Genomic DNA, 13,284 nt, shown 5'->3' with positions numbered 1-13,284 from the left:
CCACATTTGCACTACAATCACTAAAATAGAACTTGAAAAACTTAGGGAGCAATGTGAGAAAACTAAACCTCATGACCCATTTTAAAAATCACCTCAAACATAGTTAGCCTTGGAAAAAATGCATGTATTGTCACATCCCGGTCCGGGACGGATCACTTCCCGGGCCCGCTCCACCACCGTAGCACGATATTGTCCGCTTTGAGCCCCAACCACGCCCTCACGGTTTTGTTTTTAGGAACTCACACGAGAACTTCCCGATGGGTCACCCATCCTGGGAATACTCTCGCGCGCTACTCGCTTAACTTCGGAGTTCCCATGAAACCCGAAGCCAGTGAGCTCCCAAAAGGCCTCGTTCTAGGTAGGGATGAGAATATATATTTAAGGATCACCCCTGGGCGATGTGGGATGTCACAATCCACCCCCCTTAGGGGCCCGACGTCCTCGTCGGCACACCACGGCCAGGGTTAGGCTCTGATATCAAATTGTCACATCCCGGCCCGGGGCGGATCACTTCCCCGCCCCGCTCCACCACCGTAGCACGATATTGTCTGCTTTGGGCCCTGACCACGCTCTCATGGTTTTGTTTTTAGGAACTCACACGAGAACTTCCCGATGGGTCACCCATCCTGGGAATGCTCTCGCGCGCTACTCGCTTAACTTCGAAGTTCCCATGGAACCCGAAGCCAGTGAGCTCCCAAAAGACCTCGTGCTAGGTAGGGATGGGAATATATATTTAAGGATCACCCCTGGGCGATGTGGGATGTCACATGTATGATGTTTTATTAACTAGACTAAGAGCTAGCTAGTTTTAATTTTGGTTTAAGGAATTTGAAATTGACATATTGTCTTATGTGTAATTTTTTTTTCCAAAAGGAAAAAGATAGAGAGAAGCAATAATATATATGAATAATGGAATTAGAGATCATAGAGGTATATTTCTTTTCTTTAGTTTATGTACAATGTTAATTGAGGACCGAACAACAACAACAGTCTCATTAATTACTAAGTAGGTTGATTGTATAAATCTTAGAGAGCCAATGAACAAGCATACTTTTTTCCTTCTGATTTCTTATGGAAATGTCACAAATCTTTGATAAATTGAATCCATCAAACTAATTAAAAGTGCTCCAAATTGTACAATCTGTTCTAAAAAGAAACTGCAACAAATACAAGAAATGAAAATAGTGGAGGATTAATACATAACAGAATTAGACAAAACGAAAAATAAAAGGAAAAAGAAAAGTTTAATACCAACAAAATTTTCTAATTTTCTTATTTATTAGTTCAGATTTACCTGCCAAATTAAAAGCTCGTTTGGAAATTCTTTTAAAATGGTTAAAAGTGCTTTTAGAACCAATTCTTAGTAAAATTGCAAATGAATTATGAAAAAAAACACTTTATTGCTTCATGCAATTGATACCTCTTTGCAAGAAGCAGTGCTTTTAAAACTCATAAGTATTTAATCTAAAAATATTTTCAATTATTTTAAAAGCAGTATCAAACAAACCATACGATCTTCCAGTGAGTGCTTGATGAAAAGTAATTCACAATTTTTTGTAACAAGTTTTGCGGTTTACCAGCTCAATTAAGGAACAAATGTCCTATAGAATCATCCAAGAGGGACCACCAGGTTCTGTCTGCACGATATCATGATGATCAACAACAGAAGACAAATAAGCTCATTTAAAAAAAATAAAATATATACATACATACATACATACATACATACATACATACATATATATATATATATATATATATATATAAACATCGGAATCGGAATTTTCATTTCAACTTGCAATTATTGTTTGAAATTTTTTTGATATGGTCGATATTTATTTTAGGTGAAGATATCGAAACCATCAGATAAATATATAGAAAGAGGATGAAGTCTAAACTTCAATCCATATCACTCTTAAATAATCGACAGATTTTATCGATGTTTCTAACATATCGGTTAAATATCGGAAATTTTCTTATATTTTGTCTAAACCAGTTTTTCTTAGCAAATTTTCATCATTTTCATAAAAAACGATCGATATTGATACATCTATCAATATTTTCATAAATATGCATATTGATATTTCTACTGATACCGATATTTTAATACTATTTGCAGCTCGTAATCTAAAATGTTCAAACTTCAAAGTAGAAAATTACCTCCAGTACGTTGTTGATTATCCAAGTAACGTTGCGCCCAATTAACCAATGCAGAAAATGGCCAGAAAGATATGAAGTGATTCCACCACCCCCAAATATTTGGGCTTTCTGTCATCTCCTCCTCATCTCCATAGTAATCGTCATAAGGGTTACAGCTGCCGGCTGCTCGAAGCTCGTAGCGGCAAACCGGACAAGTATTGTGTATGTGAAGCCAAGGGAGTATGCAATCAGAATGGTAGACGTGCTTGCATGGCATCTCCCTCACTTCCCCACCAACCTCGAACGCTTCCTTGCACACGGGGCAACTGGGCTCGTTCGCTAACTGCCCTTCCGAGACTGTCACCAATGGCAAAGCTCGAATGGCAGAAGTTGCTGCCGGAGGGGGACCTGGACGGTCATTCTCAACAGTCCAAGTCTCTCCAGTAAAATCTCTTACCGCATCCTCAAAAGCGCCATCCTCGCGACTATAATTTGGTTGAGGCACAACGTTTTCTGATGATGCAGAAACTTGGAGTCGCGGAGTTCGAGGTGGTCTATCAAATCGGAGGGTGATCCAAGACACTCGTTCTTCGTCGTTTTCCGTCTGCCATCGAGCTCTTGGATGCCTTGAATCGAGGGCGAGAGACAAGGACTCCAGTAACCGGGCAGCGGGGGAGGGTGGTTGTTCTAGGCCTGTAATAAGATGATCGACAAGCCTAGGATTTGATACATCGAGCTCATGGTTGAACTCGGTGGAGCAGTAGGGACATAGAATTGTATATGGGTTGGAAGAGGCAATCCTTATGGTACGTTGGCAATGTTGGCACCAGAAGTAACGGTGTGTTCTCATTCTTCTTATTCCGTTGACAGTAACACGAGGACGATGAGCCTGCAGTGACATTTTTCGGAATTCAAACGAGATTTTGTTTTCCCAGGAAAGAAGAAGGGGAGGATATATACATACATATATATATATATATATATATGTATAGTTTATGTATAGCTAGGCAAGTTTTGTGAAGGGATGAAGGAAGAGAAAAGGATGGCTTTGGGTGATACGGTTGGAGATTCTTTTTACTAAAACTCCAGTTTAGATTTCTGCATGCTTTTCGTTATGGCGTCTTCTTATCAACTCAACAAAGCAAAGAATGATTCAAATTCGATGCAAAGTCATATATAGTTTTAACTTTCTGAGTAATGCTACACTTATCACATTTTTCATACCATATTTATACCATTTTTCTAATAGAGGTAAAACCCACCAACACATGTGGGTTCCATCTCTATTAGATAGATGATACAAATATGATAAGAGTAGCCTTTTGTTAACTTCCATTAAATAATGAGTAATGTTACGTATATTATAAGTTATCACATTTTTTTTGCCACATTTGTACGAGAGATTTCTCTAATAGAAGTAAGGCCCACCCACCAATACAAGTATGCATTTTAGCCAAAATAGTTCATGAGATTAACATAACTCTTCATTTTGATCGGTGAGATTTAAAATCAATAAAAGTGGTCCTTAAGATTGTCCACAGTTAACAAAATTTTTTTACGAAATGATCAAAATAATTGACTGTGGACAATCTTTGGGACCACTTCTATCTACTTTAAATCTCAATGATCAAAGTGATGAATTATGTCAATCTCAATGACCATTTTAGCTAAAAAGCTATGGAAGTAGGTTCCATTAAGTAAGAGTAACATTTTCGAAGAAAATGCTAGAAAGACCATATTTTAATACTACATTAGTAGACAATTTGACATGGCAAGTGACGAATTTGTAATTGGATAACCAACACTAAAAACCGTCTTTACATTGGATGGTTTGGTGTTTTGATGATCCCTACTTTATTGACTGCAATTTCTGTATTTATTATTGCTTTTGTTGCTACACCTCCGCTAGATATTGGTGATATCTTATTGGATGATGGTTGTATGCATCCTGGCATTACTCTTTGTTAAGTAATGGGTTAATTGTTGTTGTACCTGCTCAACTAACGTTCGGATTTCAATCCAAAAACGACGGTTTTCATTGTCTATTTTATCAGTAACAAGTACAAGAGCAAATGTACAGGCAACGACTGTTTATAGATGATTGGTAGGAACACAGTATACAACTTGGGCAAAAACATATCAACTGAAAGGCTGGCCGTGAACGTATACAAAATCCTGATAGTATATGTTCAACCTCATGTATAAAATTCCGATTCCTAACAGATTCTTTGTCACAGCGCTCAAAGCTTGTTTCATCTTCATATCATATCCACAAGAACTTGTACCTGAGTTCCGAAGCTTGGTTGCACAGCATGGGATACGAAATTCCAGTTCGCCTCTTCCTCAGCTTTCATGCAACTCTCTTGACTGTATTCACTGAGGAGTTATTCCCGGAACAAAAGGAACAGCTGGCTTTTTCTTCTTTGTTTTCTCCACCAATACAGCTTGAGTTGTAAGAACCACTCCGGCAATGGAGGCTGCAATTTGAAGGGCACATCTTGAAACCCTACAAGGATCTATAACTCCCGCATCTGGGAGATCTTCATAGTTTCCTGTCATTGCATTGTACCCAACTCTCCAATCAGAACGTTTAGTCTTCTCCACAACAACTTCTCCATCATCCCCTGCATTAGTTGCAATTGCTTTTGCAGGAGCAAGTAGAGCCTGCATTCGACATTGACAGATTTTTTTTGCATGAAAAAGGTATAGGCCTTCAACAAGGCATAACTGAAATATTAAATTTTTATACAAAGAAAACGCATTTAGGCATAAAAATTTAGTTCAAAATTTTGCATACTAAGCTAAAATTTCAACATAAAAATGAAATTTGAAATATATCTTTCGTTTCAATATCTTTGCCAATTTAATTCACCATATAAACTCAACAATTGAATTTCTACGAACACAAATGATATCAGACAAGCCTTATGCTATCTCCTATCCAAAGTTCAAACTATATGCTTTTTAATTAAAGTTGACTTGACAACGCCATTAAATAAAATTTTAACCCCCTAATCAATGGATTGTAGCAGCTAAAGACTTTCAAATCCAATGAAAGAGGCCAATCGCGTAATGATTTTTCCGAGAAGTAGCTTCGGCTTTTTCTGTTTGTGCTTGCTAGAAAATTGCAATTCCGTGTTGGTAAGAACATCGAGAGCGTACTGACTCAACTGATGTTACCTGTTGTTTAACATAAGGTCTAACCATAGAACCATTACTGACTCAACTGATGTTGCCTGTTGTTCAACATAAGGTCTAACCAGAGTGAAAACTGAACATTGGATGATTGGTACAACAACAAAGAGTGAAAAGACTCGGCAACACTGTGGACTTTTCTCCTCTTTCTTGCCCTATATACAGATAGATGCCTATAGGGGCCATGTGGGCGTGTATATGTGCATGTGGATTGATAGTGTGCCTATTTGTATGTGTGAGTAAAGGTGAGAAAAGGAGGCTCTCACCTTTGCTACAAGGTCAGCACCAATTTGCTCATCTAAATCTTCCATAGAATTCTTTATGGTAGGAATAAATTCTGAGAGATGTACATATGTGGCACCACCACCAGGCACCACTCCTTCCTCCATAGCAGCAAATGTAGTGTTCTTTGCATCCTCAATTCTGAGTTTGCGATCTTCAAGTTCTACCTCAGTATGTGCTCCAACCTATGGCACATGAAAATCAGTTAATAATAAAATCATGATAAAAATAAAACTCAGAAAAAGAACAGTAATCGAAGAGATTCATTTATAATTACTACTTTGCAGCACAAATGCACAAACATAAGCTTTTCCTAATTTCCAGCACGAATGGACAATCAACATAAGGAACGTATAAAAAAAAAAAAGAAGAAGACATTCTACGAATCTATCTGAAATGGTAGCTCTTCCATATTGCAGACCTTAATTACAGCAACTCCACCGCAAAGTTTGGCAATTCTTTCAGAGAGCTTTCTCGACAGGTATGCATTTTCTGTTTCTGCCAGATCCTTCTTGATCTGTAATATTCTTGCCTGAATCTCAGCTTTAGTAGAAGGGTCTGCAACTATCGTTGTTGAATTACTTGTTATTTTCACTTTTCTTGCAATTCCAAGTTGATCTGATGTTGCACTCTCAAGGGTCAAACCAAAATCTCCAGAGAGAAAATCAGCACCTGAAAGTTGCAATTTTGATTATTTATTTTTGCTGACACAGGGCAAATATCCTAATACCATCATGCAGAAATATTAGTAGTCTGAGGTAGAGAACCTATAGTTCTCACCAAGTTTGAAAAATGATGTTGTTTCATAGACTTTGAAGGCAGCCATGGAATTTTTTAAACTAGTAGACCAATACGTTTGATAAATGAGATTTACATAATCATTATGGCCCATGTTGTTATAAAGTGTGCTGAATATATCTCGGAAGCATGTGAAAAAGATAAATGAAGGTCGGCATGCGATGAATATGTTCACCTGTCATAATTGCAATATCTTGCAGAATAGCTTTTTTCCCCTCTGCAAGTCCAGGACATTTAACAACAGCGACTTTAAGTAAACCCTGCTTTTTGTTCACCACTAGTGTTTCCAGTACTTTCTTTGAGATATCCTCTGCAATGACTAGCAGCGGGATACTCAGTTGGGTTGTCTTTTCCAATAAAGGAACAATTTCTCTAACAGTTGAGATCTTGTGATCAGTTACTAGGACCTTAGCTTTGTCAAACTCCACAAGAGATTTTTCCTGGTTCGTAATGAAGTGGGAGGACATGTATCCCTTGTCAAACTGTTCTGAACAAAGAATAATAGTGCATTAATTTGAATATGTAAACAAGAATTCTAATAGAAACTAAAAGAATAAAACAATCAACCAGAGCCCAACTCTAGTTTTGAATTTTTGTTTTGTTTGTGATTAGGATAACAAAATATGTAAGCAACTAAGCATACATATCCGGCTAACGATCATAAAAACCTTATCCTCATTCATTTATATGAAGATTTTTGTAATCTGAATTACTCAATTTTAAATTCAGAAGTTTATATACATTGTCATATTTTTTACTGGGCAAAAATCATTTCATTACCTTCAGCCCTTCTTCAACTAAAACAGACGTTTCAAATGATGAGGATGACTCAATTGAGATTACTCCATCAGGTCCTATCTTTTCTATAGCTTCAGCAATCAAATTACCAATGAACTCGTCATTTCCAGCAGAAATTGAAGCTACAGCTGCAAAAAGGGGGAAAGACTCTTGACATTATATCCATAAGAGATACGAGAAGGGAAAAAACAACGCGAAAAGTGATTTTATGTAATTTGAATGACGAGAAATGATCACCCTTAATGTCATTCCTTCCTTTTACGGGAAGACTCTTCTCCTTCAAGATCTTGACCAGTTCATTTACAGTCTTATCCATTCCCTTCTTCAAAGAAATTGGGTTAGCTCCGAAAGCTACTGCCAAAAGTCCACCTTTGATCATTTCTCTTGTCAAAATGACTGCAGTGGTGGTACCATCACCTGCCAGATTATTCATTTTCTTTGCAACCTGCAAGTACGAAAGTAAAGATCTAATCTTTCTAATTTTATGCTTGGAAATGCATCAAGATAAGATTCAGTTAGAGAATTATCTAGCAACCAAGAACAACCTCTTGGATTAGCATTGCTCCCACGTTCTCAATTGTATCTGATAGCTCTATGGACTGAACAATTGTTACACCATCATTTATCACGTTCAGTTTTTCAGACTCCGAAAGAACAACATTACGTCCTGCATGTTTCACTTAAGATCAATCAACAAAGTAAACGCATCACCACCTAATTATTTCTAAATGTGTAAAAACACAAATTAGTTGCATTATTTTCAAATTGGGGGCATCTTTTAGTTTCATATCACATATAACCGGCAACAAGATTCATGTACGCCTCATTGTTCCAAATATAAAACACTTCAAATCCTTGAAAGTATGTGTCATAATGATCGATATTCTAGATAACCTCAAGGGTTGACCAAATAAGATGCAACTATCGATCAAGAACCCTCCTATTGATTGTTCTAATAATTCAACAAAATGGAAACAGTATCTCCCTAGAACTCCATGATCACCGCAATCTTATTGGCATTTCACTACACTGATATTCAGCACAACCGTTTAACTAGAAGTTTAAATCCGACTGAAGAAGGTACCAAATTATATCAACTGCACCGATTGAATTCGACAAGGAAACTACAATTCCTAACATATACTTGTAAAGTCATGCAACAATGGTTCACCCTCATTTACTTGGGTCTCTATTCATACACCATACGAAAATATATTCATAACAGAAAACTATAAGATTTCGAAAGAATTAAGAAAACAAAACGAAAATGCCGAACACCCAGAGTAATAAAAATCGAAAAGGAGGAAAATCCAGCTACCTTTAGGTCCTAAGGTAAGGGAAACAGCATCAGCAAGTTTATCTATCCCAGTTTGTAAGGCATCCCTGCATTCTGTACCAAAAGATATCTTTTTTGCGCCTGCCTTGACCACTAACCTCCTTAAAGACTGTGGCTTTCTCCAAAACCCAGCTACTCGTTGCTTCTGAAAATTGCTCTGCTGCTGCAATGGAAACCATTAGCCCAAAATCACACTTGAGAGAGAGAGAGAGAGAGAGAGAGAGAGAGAGAGAGAGAGAGGGAGAGTCTTACAGAGAAGTAAGGTTTATGAAAGAAGAGTTGAGAGGAGGAGGAGGAGGAGAAGGAGATGGACATTTCTGGGTTGCTGGCGGAAAAAGGAGGTTGGGGTTTAAGGACAACTTTCCCGGAATCAGAAGGATTTTCCTGGAAAATTTTGATGGGTTTTACCGTTTTAGTGTTAGTGCGCAGGGGTTTTGGGAGGTGTGGAGGATGGTTTTGTCATGTTTTATTTTTTTTATACATTTAATGAAAATACGAAAAAAGACCTCTCCGTCTTTCGTATATCCATCCGAAGCCCAAACTCTACCAAAATGCCATATTTATCAAATTCTCCGTCGGTCTGCCGCACCAAATTCCAAATTACAATGCTTTCTCGGTTAGGAATTAGGATTTTGTTGAAGGCGAAGTTGATTGATTTTCGATCTCTTTGATTAGTCTCTTCTTGTAAGTATCAAAAATTTTGGAGGTGTCAATTCGGTTCAGTTTTTTCGTTAAAAAATAATAGCCTCAACTTTTAGAGTAATTCCACCAGTTGCAAGATATCAGGTAATTGGCCTTTTTTTTGGAAAAGCCAACTCCAACCGTTAGGGGTGGGCAAATGGGCCCTAGGCCCAGGGGTAGGGGCAGGTACGGGACGGGTCCATATTGTTTTATACACAAAACAGGACGGGACGGGGCGGGCCGAATCCAATCTTCTGAAGTCACGGGCCCTCGGCCCGAACCGTATCCAATAAACCTCACACACTCAATCTCACACACACACACGCACACACTCAAATCTCATACACATCACATCTTTCTCGAGACTCTCCTAGAGTCCTTCTTCTCCATCTTTCTCTCACATAGTCCTCCCTCTCGATCTCTCTCTGAGAGTCATCCCTCTTGATCTCTCTCCCCTAGAGTCTAGACTGACTCTTATCTTTCTCGATTCTCAGTCCCCTCTCCTACTCGAGTCGAGTCCTCCTATGAACACCACCATCGCCATCGTCTCCTCCCAAACGTGATCACCCATCGCCGCCGTCGAAAACACCACCATCATCATGCGATTCGAAATATCATATCATCTTCTCTCAAATTAAGGTAATTTCTAAATTAGGGTTTTTGAATTATTTGGTTTTTGATTTTAGGGATTTAGGACTTATGAATTAGGATTTTTGAAATTTCTGGGTTATTGAATTTAGGGATATATTTTCTAAATTTTCTAGATTTAATTGGTTTTGGTTTTGATTTTAGTTTAGCTTTGGAAAATCATGTTGTAAAGGATCTGGCTGGACTTGTTGAAGTCTTATTTTTATCCATTTTGGGGGCTCGATTTGGTTTGATTTCAGGCCACTGGTTCAAGTTTGGTGGTCCACCTAATGGCAGCAGTGGCAGGGGATGCTACGGCGAAGGATGCAGTGCAGGCTGTTAGGGTTTTTTATGTTGGGCTTGGTTTTGTTGGTTTGTATTGTCTGTGGGCCTCTCTTGTAAATGTAAATGTGTTGTTGGTAATAAAAAAAAAGCAACCTACTGTCAGACCCAACAAAAAAATACCAAAAAAAAAAAAGTAATTGGACCCGTCTCGAACCGGCCCGTTTTCCCAAACTCAAAATCCCTCTACCCCGCCCGTTACATTTTAAAACAGGTAGGTTCGATTCCTTCAAATGGCCTGGCCCGTGCCCAGCCCTACCAACCGTACCAAATAGCCCAAGTGAATGGGTGGAGCCAATGGGCCTAGTAGCAACTAGGCCAATTTGACCTAGGTGGCTGCCCAGGAAACTTAATTAGAGATGGATATGGTTTGGTTTGATCTGACGCACTTCTAAAATGGTGAATTGAAAACGGTTCGGTTCAATTTGAGAACAAAAAATTTTAAAGAAAAACCACACAAAAGCAGATTGACTTAGTTTTGGTTTAGTTTGCTCGGTTTTAAACATCTTTTTCGTTCGAGATCAAATCTACAGATGCTAGCGAGAGTTTGGGGTTGCAATCTTGAGACATGATCGAATCTAATTTGTGTGGATTGAATTTGCGGGAAGAGATGGTGGAGGAAGTGCCCAATCGATCGAGTGTGGTGAGGGAGGAATGAAGGGAGGAGAGAGAGATGAGATGAAAGGGTGAAAATTAGGGGTGGGCACTTGAACCCAACACGAATCAAATCGAACCGTACCAAATAGTTTGGTTTTGCAATTTCAAAACGGTTTCGGTTTGAAACCGAATCGAATAAGGGAAAAATGGTTTGGTTTTGGTTTCGGCCCTCCGAAATCGAAACTGCATAACTTTATGAAATTTTAAATTCTAATTGGTTATTTCATTGAGTCCATACATTTAGTATGAACTCAACCACATCATAACATGGCCACATAATCTCTTTCTTGGCATCTCTCTGCCTATTCTCCTTTTTTTGCTGTGTTCTCACAAAACCATGTCATGTTCCTGCTTCCTACGTTCTTGATGTTGAAGATAGTGCGGTCTCCGATCAAGAATCTAAGAAAAATGTAAGCTTCTTGGAGCGTTTTTTTGGTATTGTCTGTTTGGTTAGTGAGAAAATTGTGGGAAAGATGATGAATTGAAGTTTTGGTTTTAATGCTTTATGTTTGGATGTTGAGTAGAATGTAAGTTTTGAGTGGTGTGTTAATGGGTTGTTGAGAATGTATCTAATTAGTAATGTTATAGATTTGTTGAATGATTTTGATGCTCGTATTCCCATCCTATTGAAGGATTCTCTCTCCTCTTATTCCAATCCCCTTTCCTCCCCTCCTCTTATATATTGTTTTTTGTCTTATTGTCTCTATAAAAAAATCAATATAAGATGTTGACGTGGCTAAACCGTAACTGTTCAAATAGGAGGGGAGAGAATCCTCCTCCGTTTTGACTAAAGGTTAGTTAGATTAACTGTTGTTTGTGAAATTTGGAATGATTTCGATGCTCATTTGAGTGGATTCATTTTATAGCAAGTCAAATAATAAGTTTTTGAATCTTGGCAAATGGCAATACAGATTAGTAGTTGTTCTCACCCCATTGGCTCTTATATCTGTTTCTTGTGTGATTTATCGGGTTTAGGTCGAAAAACAGTGAGAATTGAGAAATCTTTATGAGTTACTCATTTGTTGTTTGGCATAGCAGCATCAACAAATTAGTCAACATATATGCTTAAAGCTTGGTTGTTTAGGGAGTATGCATACAAAATATGAGAGTTGGAACTACTGAGTCGATTGCATTGCTTGTTGAAGGAGATCGTTCAAGTGTGAGTCAGTTCCTTTACCTGTTTCATCAAGGTGGATATTTGTTAGTATAGTAGAGATAGAGATGTCGTATAATTAGGTTGAAACACCAAAACTTTTTTATTGAATTGGATGAGAACAATTTATTTTTTGGGTTATTATTCTATTGTGGTCCTTGTGGATATGAATTCTGTTGTCGCTGACTCGTTGCCCAGGGGAGCATATTTAAGTGTAATAATGTTAGTTGTATGCATGCCTAATTGTAATTGAAGCCATGCTTGATTGAATTTTAATATTGTATGTATGCTTGAACAATACAGTAATAGAAGACATGAAAAATGAAAAACAAACAGTAAATGTTGCTCATAGAAGAGAATTGAAGTGTATATCAAAGGAAAATGAAATGAGATACAACTAGGTAACCATAATAGTTTTTTCAAACAATGAAACCAAACCAAAACTGTTTAAAACCAAACCGAACCGAACCAAATGGTTTGGTTTCATTTTGGTTTTAGCCTCAAAACCGCATTGAACCAAACCACAAAAACTTGCGGTTTCCATAGTGAAAATTGAGCTAAGAGCAACTCTAGCGTGTGCTGGAGCCCGATGGACAGGGGCGTGAACAGGGCCAGAAAGCCTGAGCAAGCATGTCCAGCGTGTGCTGTGAGGAAGCCAGAGCAGACCCAAGGGAGAGGCCCGGTAGGAATTGCCAGCCGAGAGCTCGAAGGCCACGTGACGCAAGGCTGACGTGGGTGGGTTTGGTGCTTCGCTTAAGCTGCTTTTATGGAAGTGATTCCGGTGAAGAGCTTGGCCAAAAGTGCTTCCATAACCGCTCTATTCCTGACTCTGAACTCTTCTTCCTTTTTGTCATCCTTCCGCCGATCGAGATTGTCCTTGAACTTTCTGTTCAACGCGAGGAGGCAAATGCCATTGCTGGAAGCGATTCTGCTCATGGCGATGCAAAGGTTGATGACTTTGCTGAAAGTCTGGATAATCTGCTCTGGTTTGGTCTCATGGTGGTGTCTATATGCAAATAGTGGAAGATCAGAGGACCGGTGAGCAAAGAGAGTTCAAATTGCTGGTTGGAGGCATAAAACTTTGGGTTTGATTTGTGGGGTTGAGGGGAATAAAAGGTGTCTTAAAGGGAAGGGATTTGTCGGCCGGAGAAAAAGAGAGCGGGGAGGGAGATGTCGACCGGAGAAAAAAGGGAAGACAACGAGGAAGAGGGGAGTGAGAGAGTGGGAAGGAAGAAGAAAACAAAAATGGTAGAAGTTTCGGGAAGAGATTGGAAAA

The 13,284-nt window shown here is 38.6% G+C and overlaps 2 protein-coding genes across 5 annotated transcripts; both read right to left on the bottom strand.

Annotated features, from left to right (window-relative positions):
• Positions 1 to 907: 907 nt before the first annotated feature.
• LOC125476097 (probable E3 ubiquitin-protein ligase RHC1A) lies at positions 908 to 3,066 on the bottom strand. The gene is made up of 3 exons (XM_048581824.1): positions 2,161 to 3,066; positions 1,578 to 1,637; positions 908 to 1,157 (listed from the first exon to the last, which is right to left on the bottom strand). Exons 1-2 carry the CDS (start codon positions 3,038 to 3,040, stop codon positions 1,582 to 1,584), a joined length of 936 nt encoding a protein of 311 aa, XP_048437781.1. The 5' UTR covers positions 3,041 to 3,066; the 3' UTR covers positions 908 to 1,157; positions 1,578 to 1,581.
• Positions 3,067 to 4,151: 1,085 nt separating this feature from the next.
• On the bottom strand, positions 4,152 to 9,005 carry LOC125476021 (chaperonin 60 subunit alpha 2, chloroplastic-like). 4 transcript variants are annotated; one of them, XM_048581626.1, is made up of 9 exons: positions 8,801 to 9,005; positions 8,531 to 8,708; positions 7,758 to 7,891; positions 7,450 to 7,657; positions 7,195 to 7,340; positions 6,590 to 6,896; positions 6,038 to 6,288; positions 5,601 to 5,801; positions 4,152 to 4,803 (listed from the first exon to the last, which is right to left on the bottom strand). In XM_048581626.1, the coding sequence occupies exons 1-9, from the start codon at positions 8,861 to 8,863 to the stop codon at positions 4,513 to 4,515; spliced, it is 1,779 nt and encodes a 592-aa protein (XP_048437583.1). In that variant the 5' UTR covers positions 8,864 to 9,005; the 3' UTR covers positions 4,152 to 4,512. The 4 variants fall into 4 exon arrangements, with proteins under 4 accessions (XP_048437583.1, XP_048437584.1, XP_048437582.1 ...); XM_048581627.1 differs by having other exon boundaries at positions 8,531 to 8,705; XM_048581625.1 differs by having other exon boundaries at positions 8,531 to 8,711; positions 8,801 to 9,003.
• Between the last annotated feature and the right edge of the window lie 4,279 nt (positions 9,006 to 13,284).

This window comes from the organism of the source record quoted next, unplaced genomic scaffold, assembly GCF_019419815.1.
Source record: "Pyrus x bretschneideri cultivar Hongxiangsu unplaced genomic scaffold, Pyrus_bretschneideri_v1 Contig17, whole genome shotgun sequence".
Taxonomy (NCBI): Eukaryota; Viridiplantae; Streptophyta; class Magnoliopsida; order Rosales; family Rosaceae; genus Pyrus; species Pyrus x bretschneideri.
Note: the sequence above shows the minus strand (reverse complement) of the source record. Positions and strands in the feature narration are given on the sequence as shown.

Bases quoted from the DNA above. Each gene is read 5' to 3' on its own strand.
- LOC125476097 (XM_048581824.1), bottom strand. From the start codon at position 3,040: ATGTCACTGCAGGCTCATCGTCCTCGTGTTACTGTCAACGGAATAAGA. The intron at 1,638-2,160 runs GTAATTTTCTAC...GATATCGTGCAG, and splicing joins TAATCAACAACGTACTGGAG to ACAGAACCTGGTGGTCCCTC.
- LOC125476021 (XM_048581625.1), bottom strand. From the start codon at position 8,863: ATGTCCATCTCCTTCTCCTCCTCCTCCTCCTCTCAACTCTTCTTTCAT. The intron at 8,712-8,800 runs GTAAGACTCTCC...TTTCCATTGCAG, and splicing joins TTCATAAACCTTACTTCTCT to CAGCAGAGCAATTTTCAGAA. The intron at 6,897-7,194 runs GTAATGAAATGA...TGTTCAGAACAG, and splicing joins TAGTTGAAGAAGGGCTGAAG to TTTGACAAGGGATACATGTC.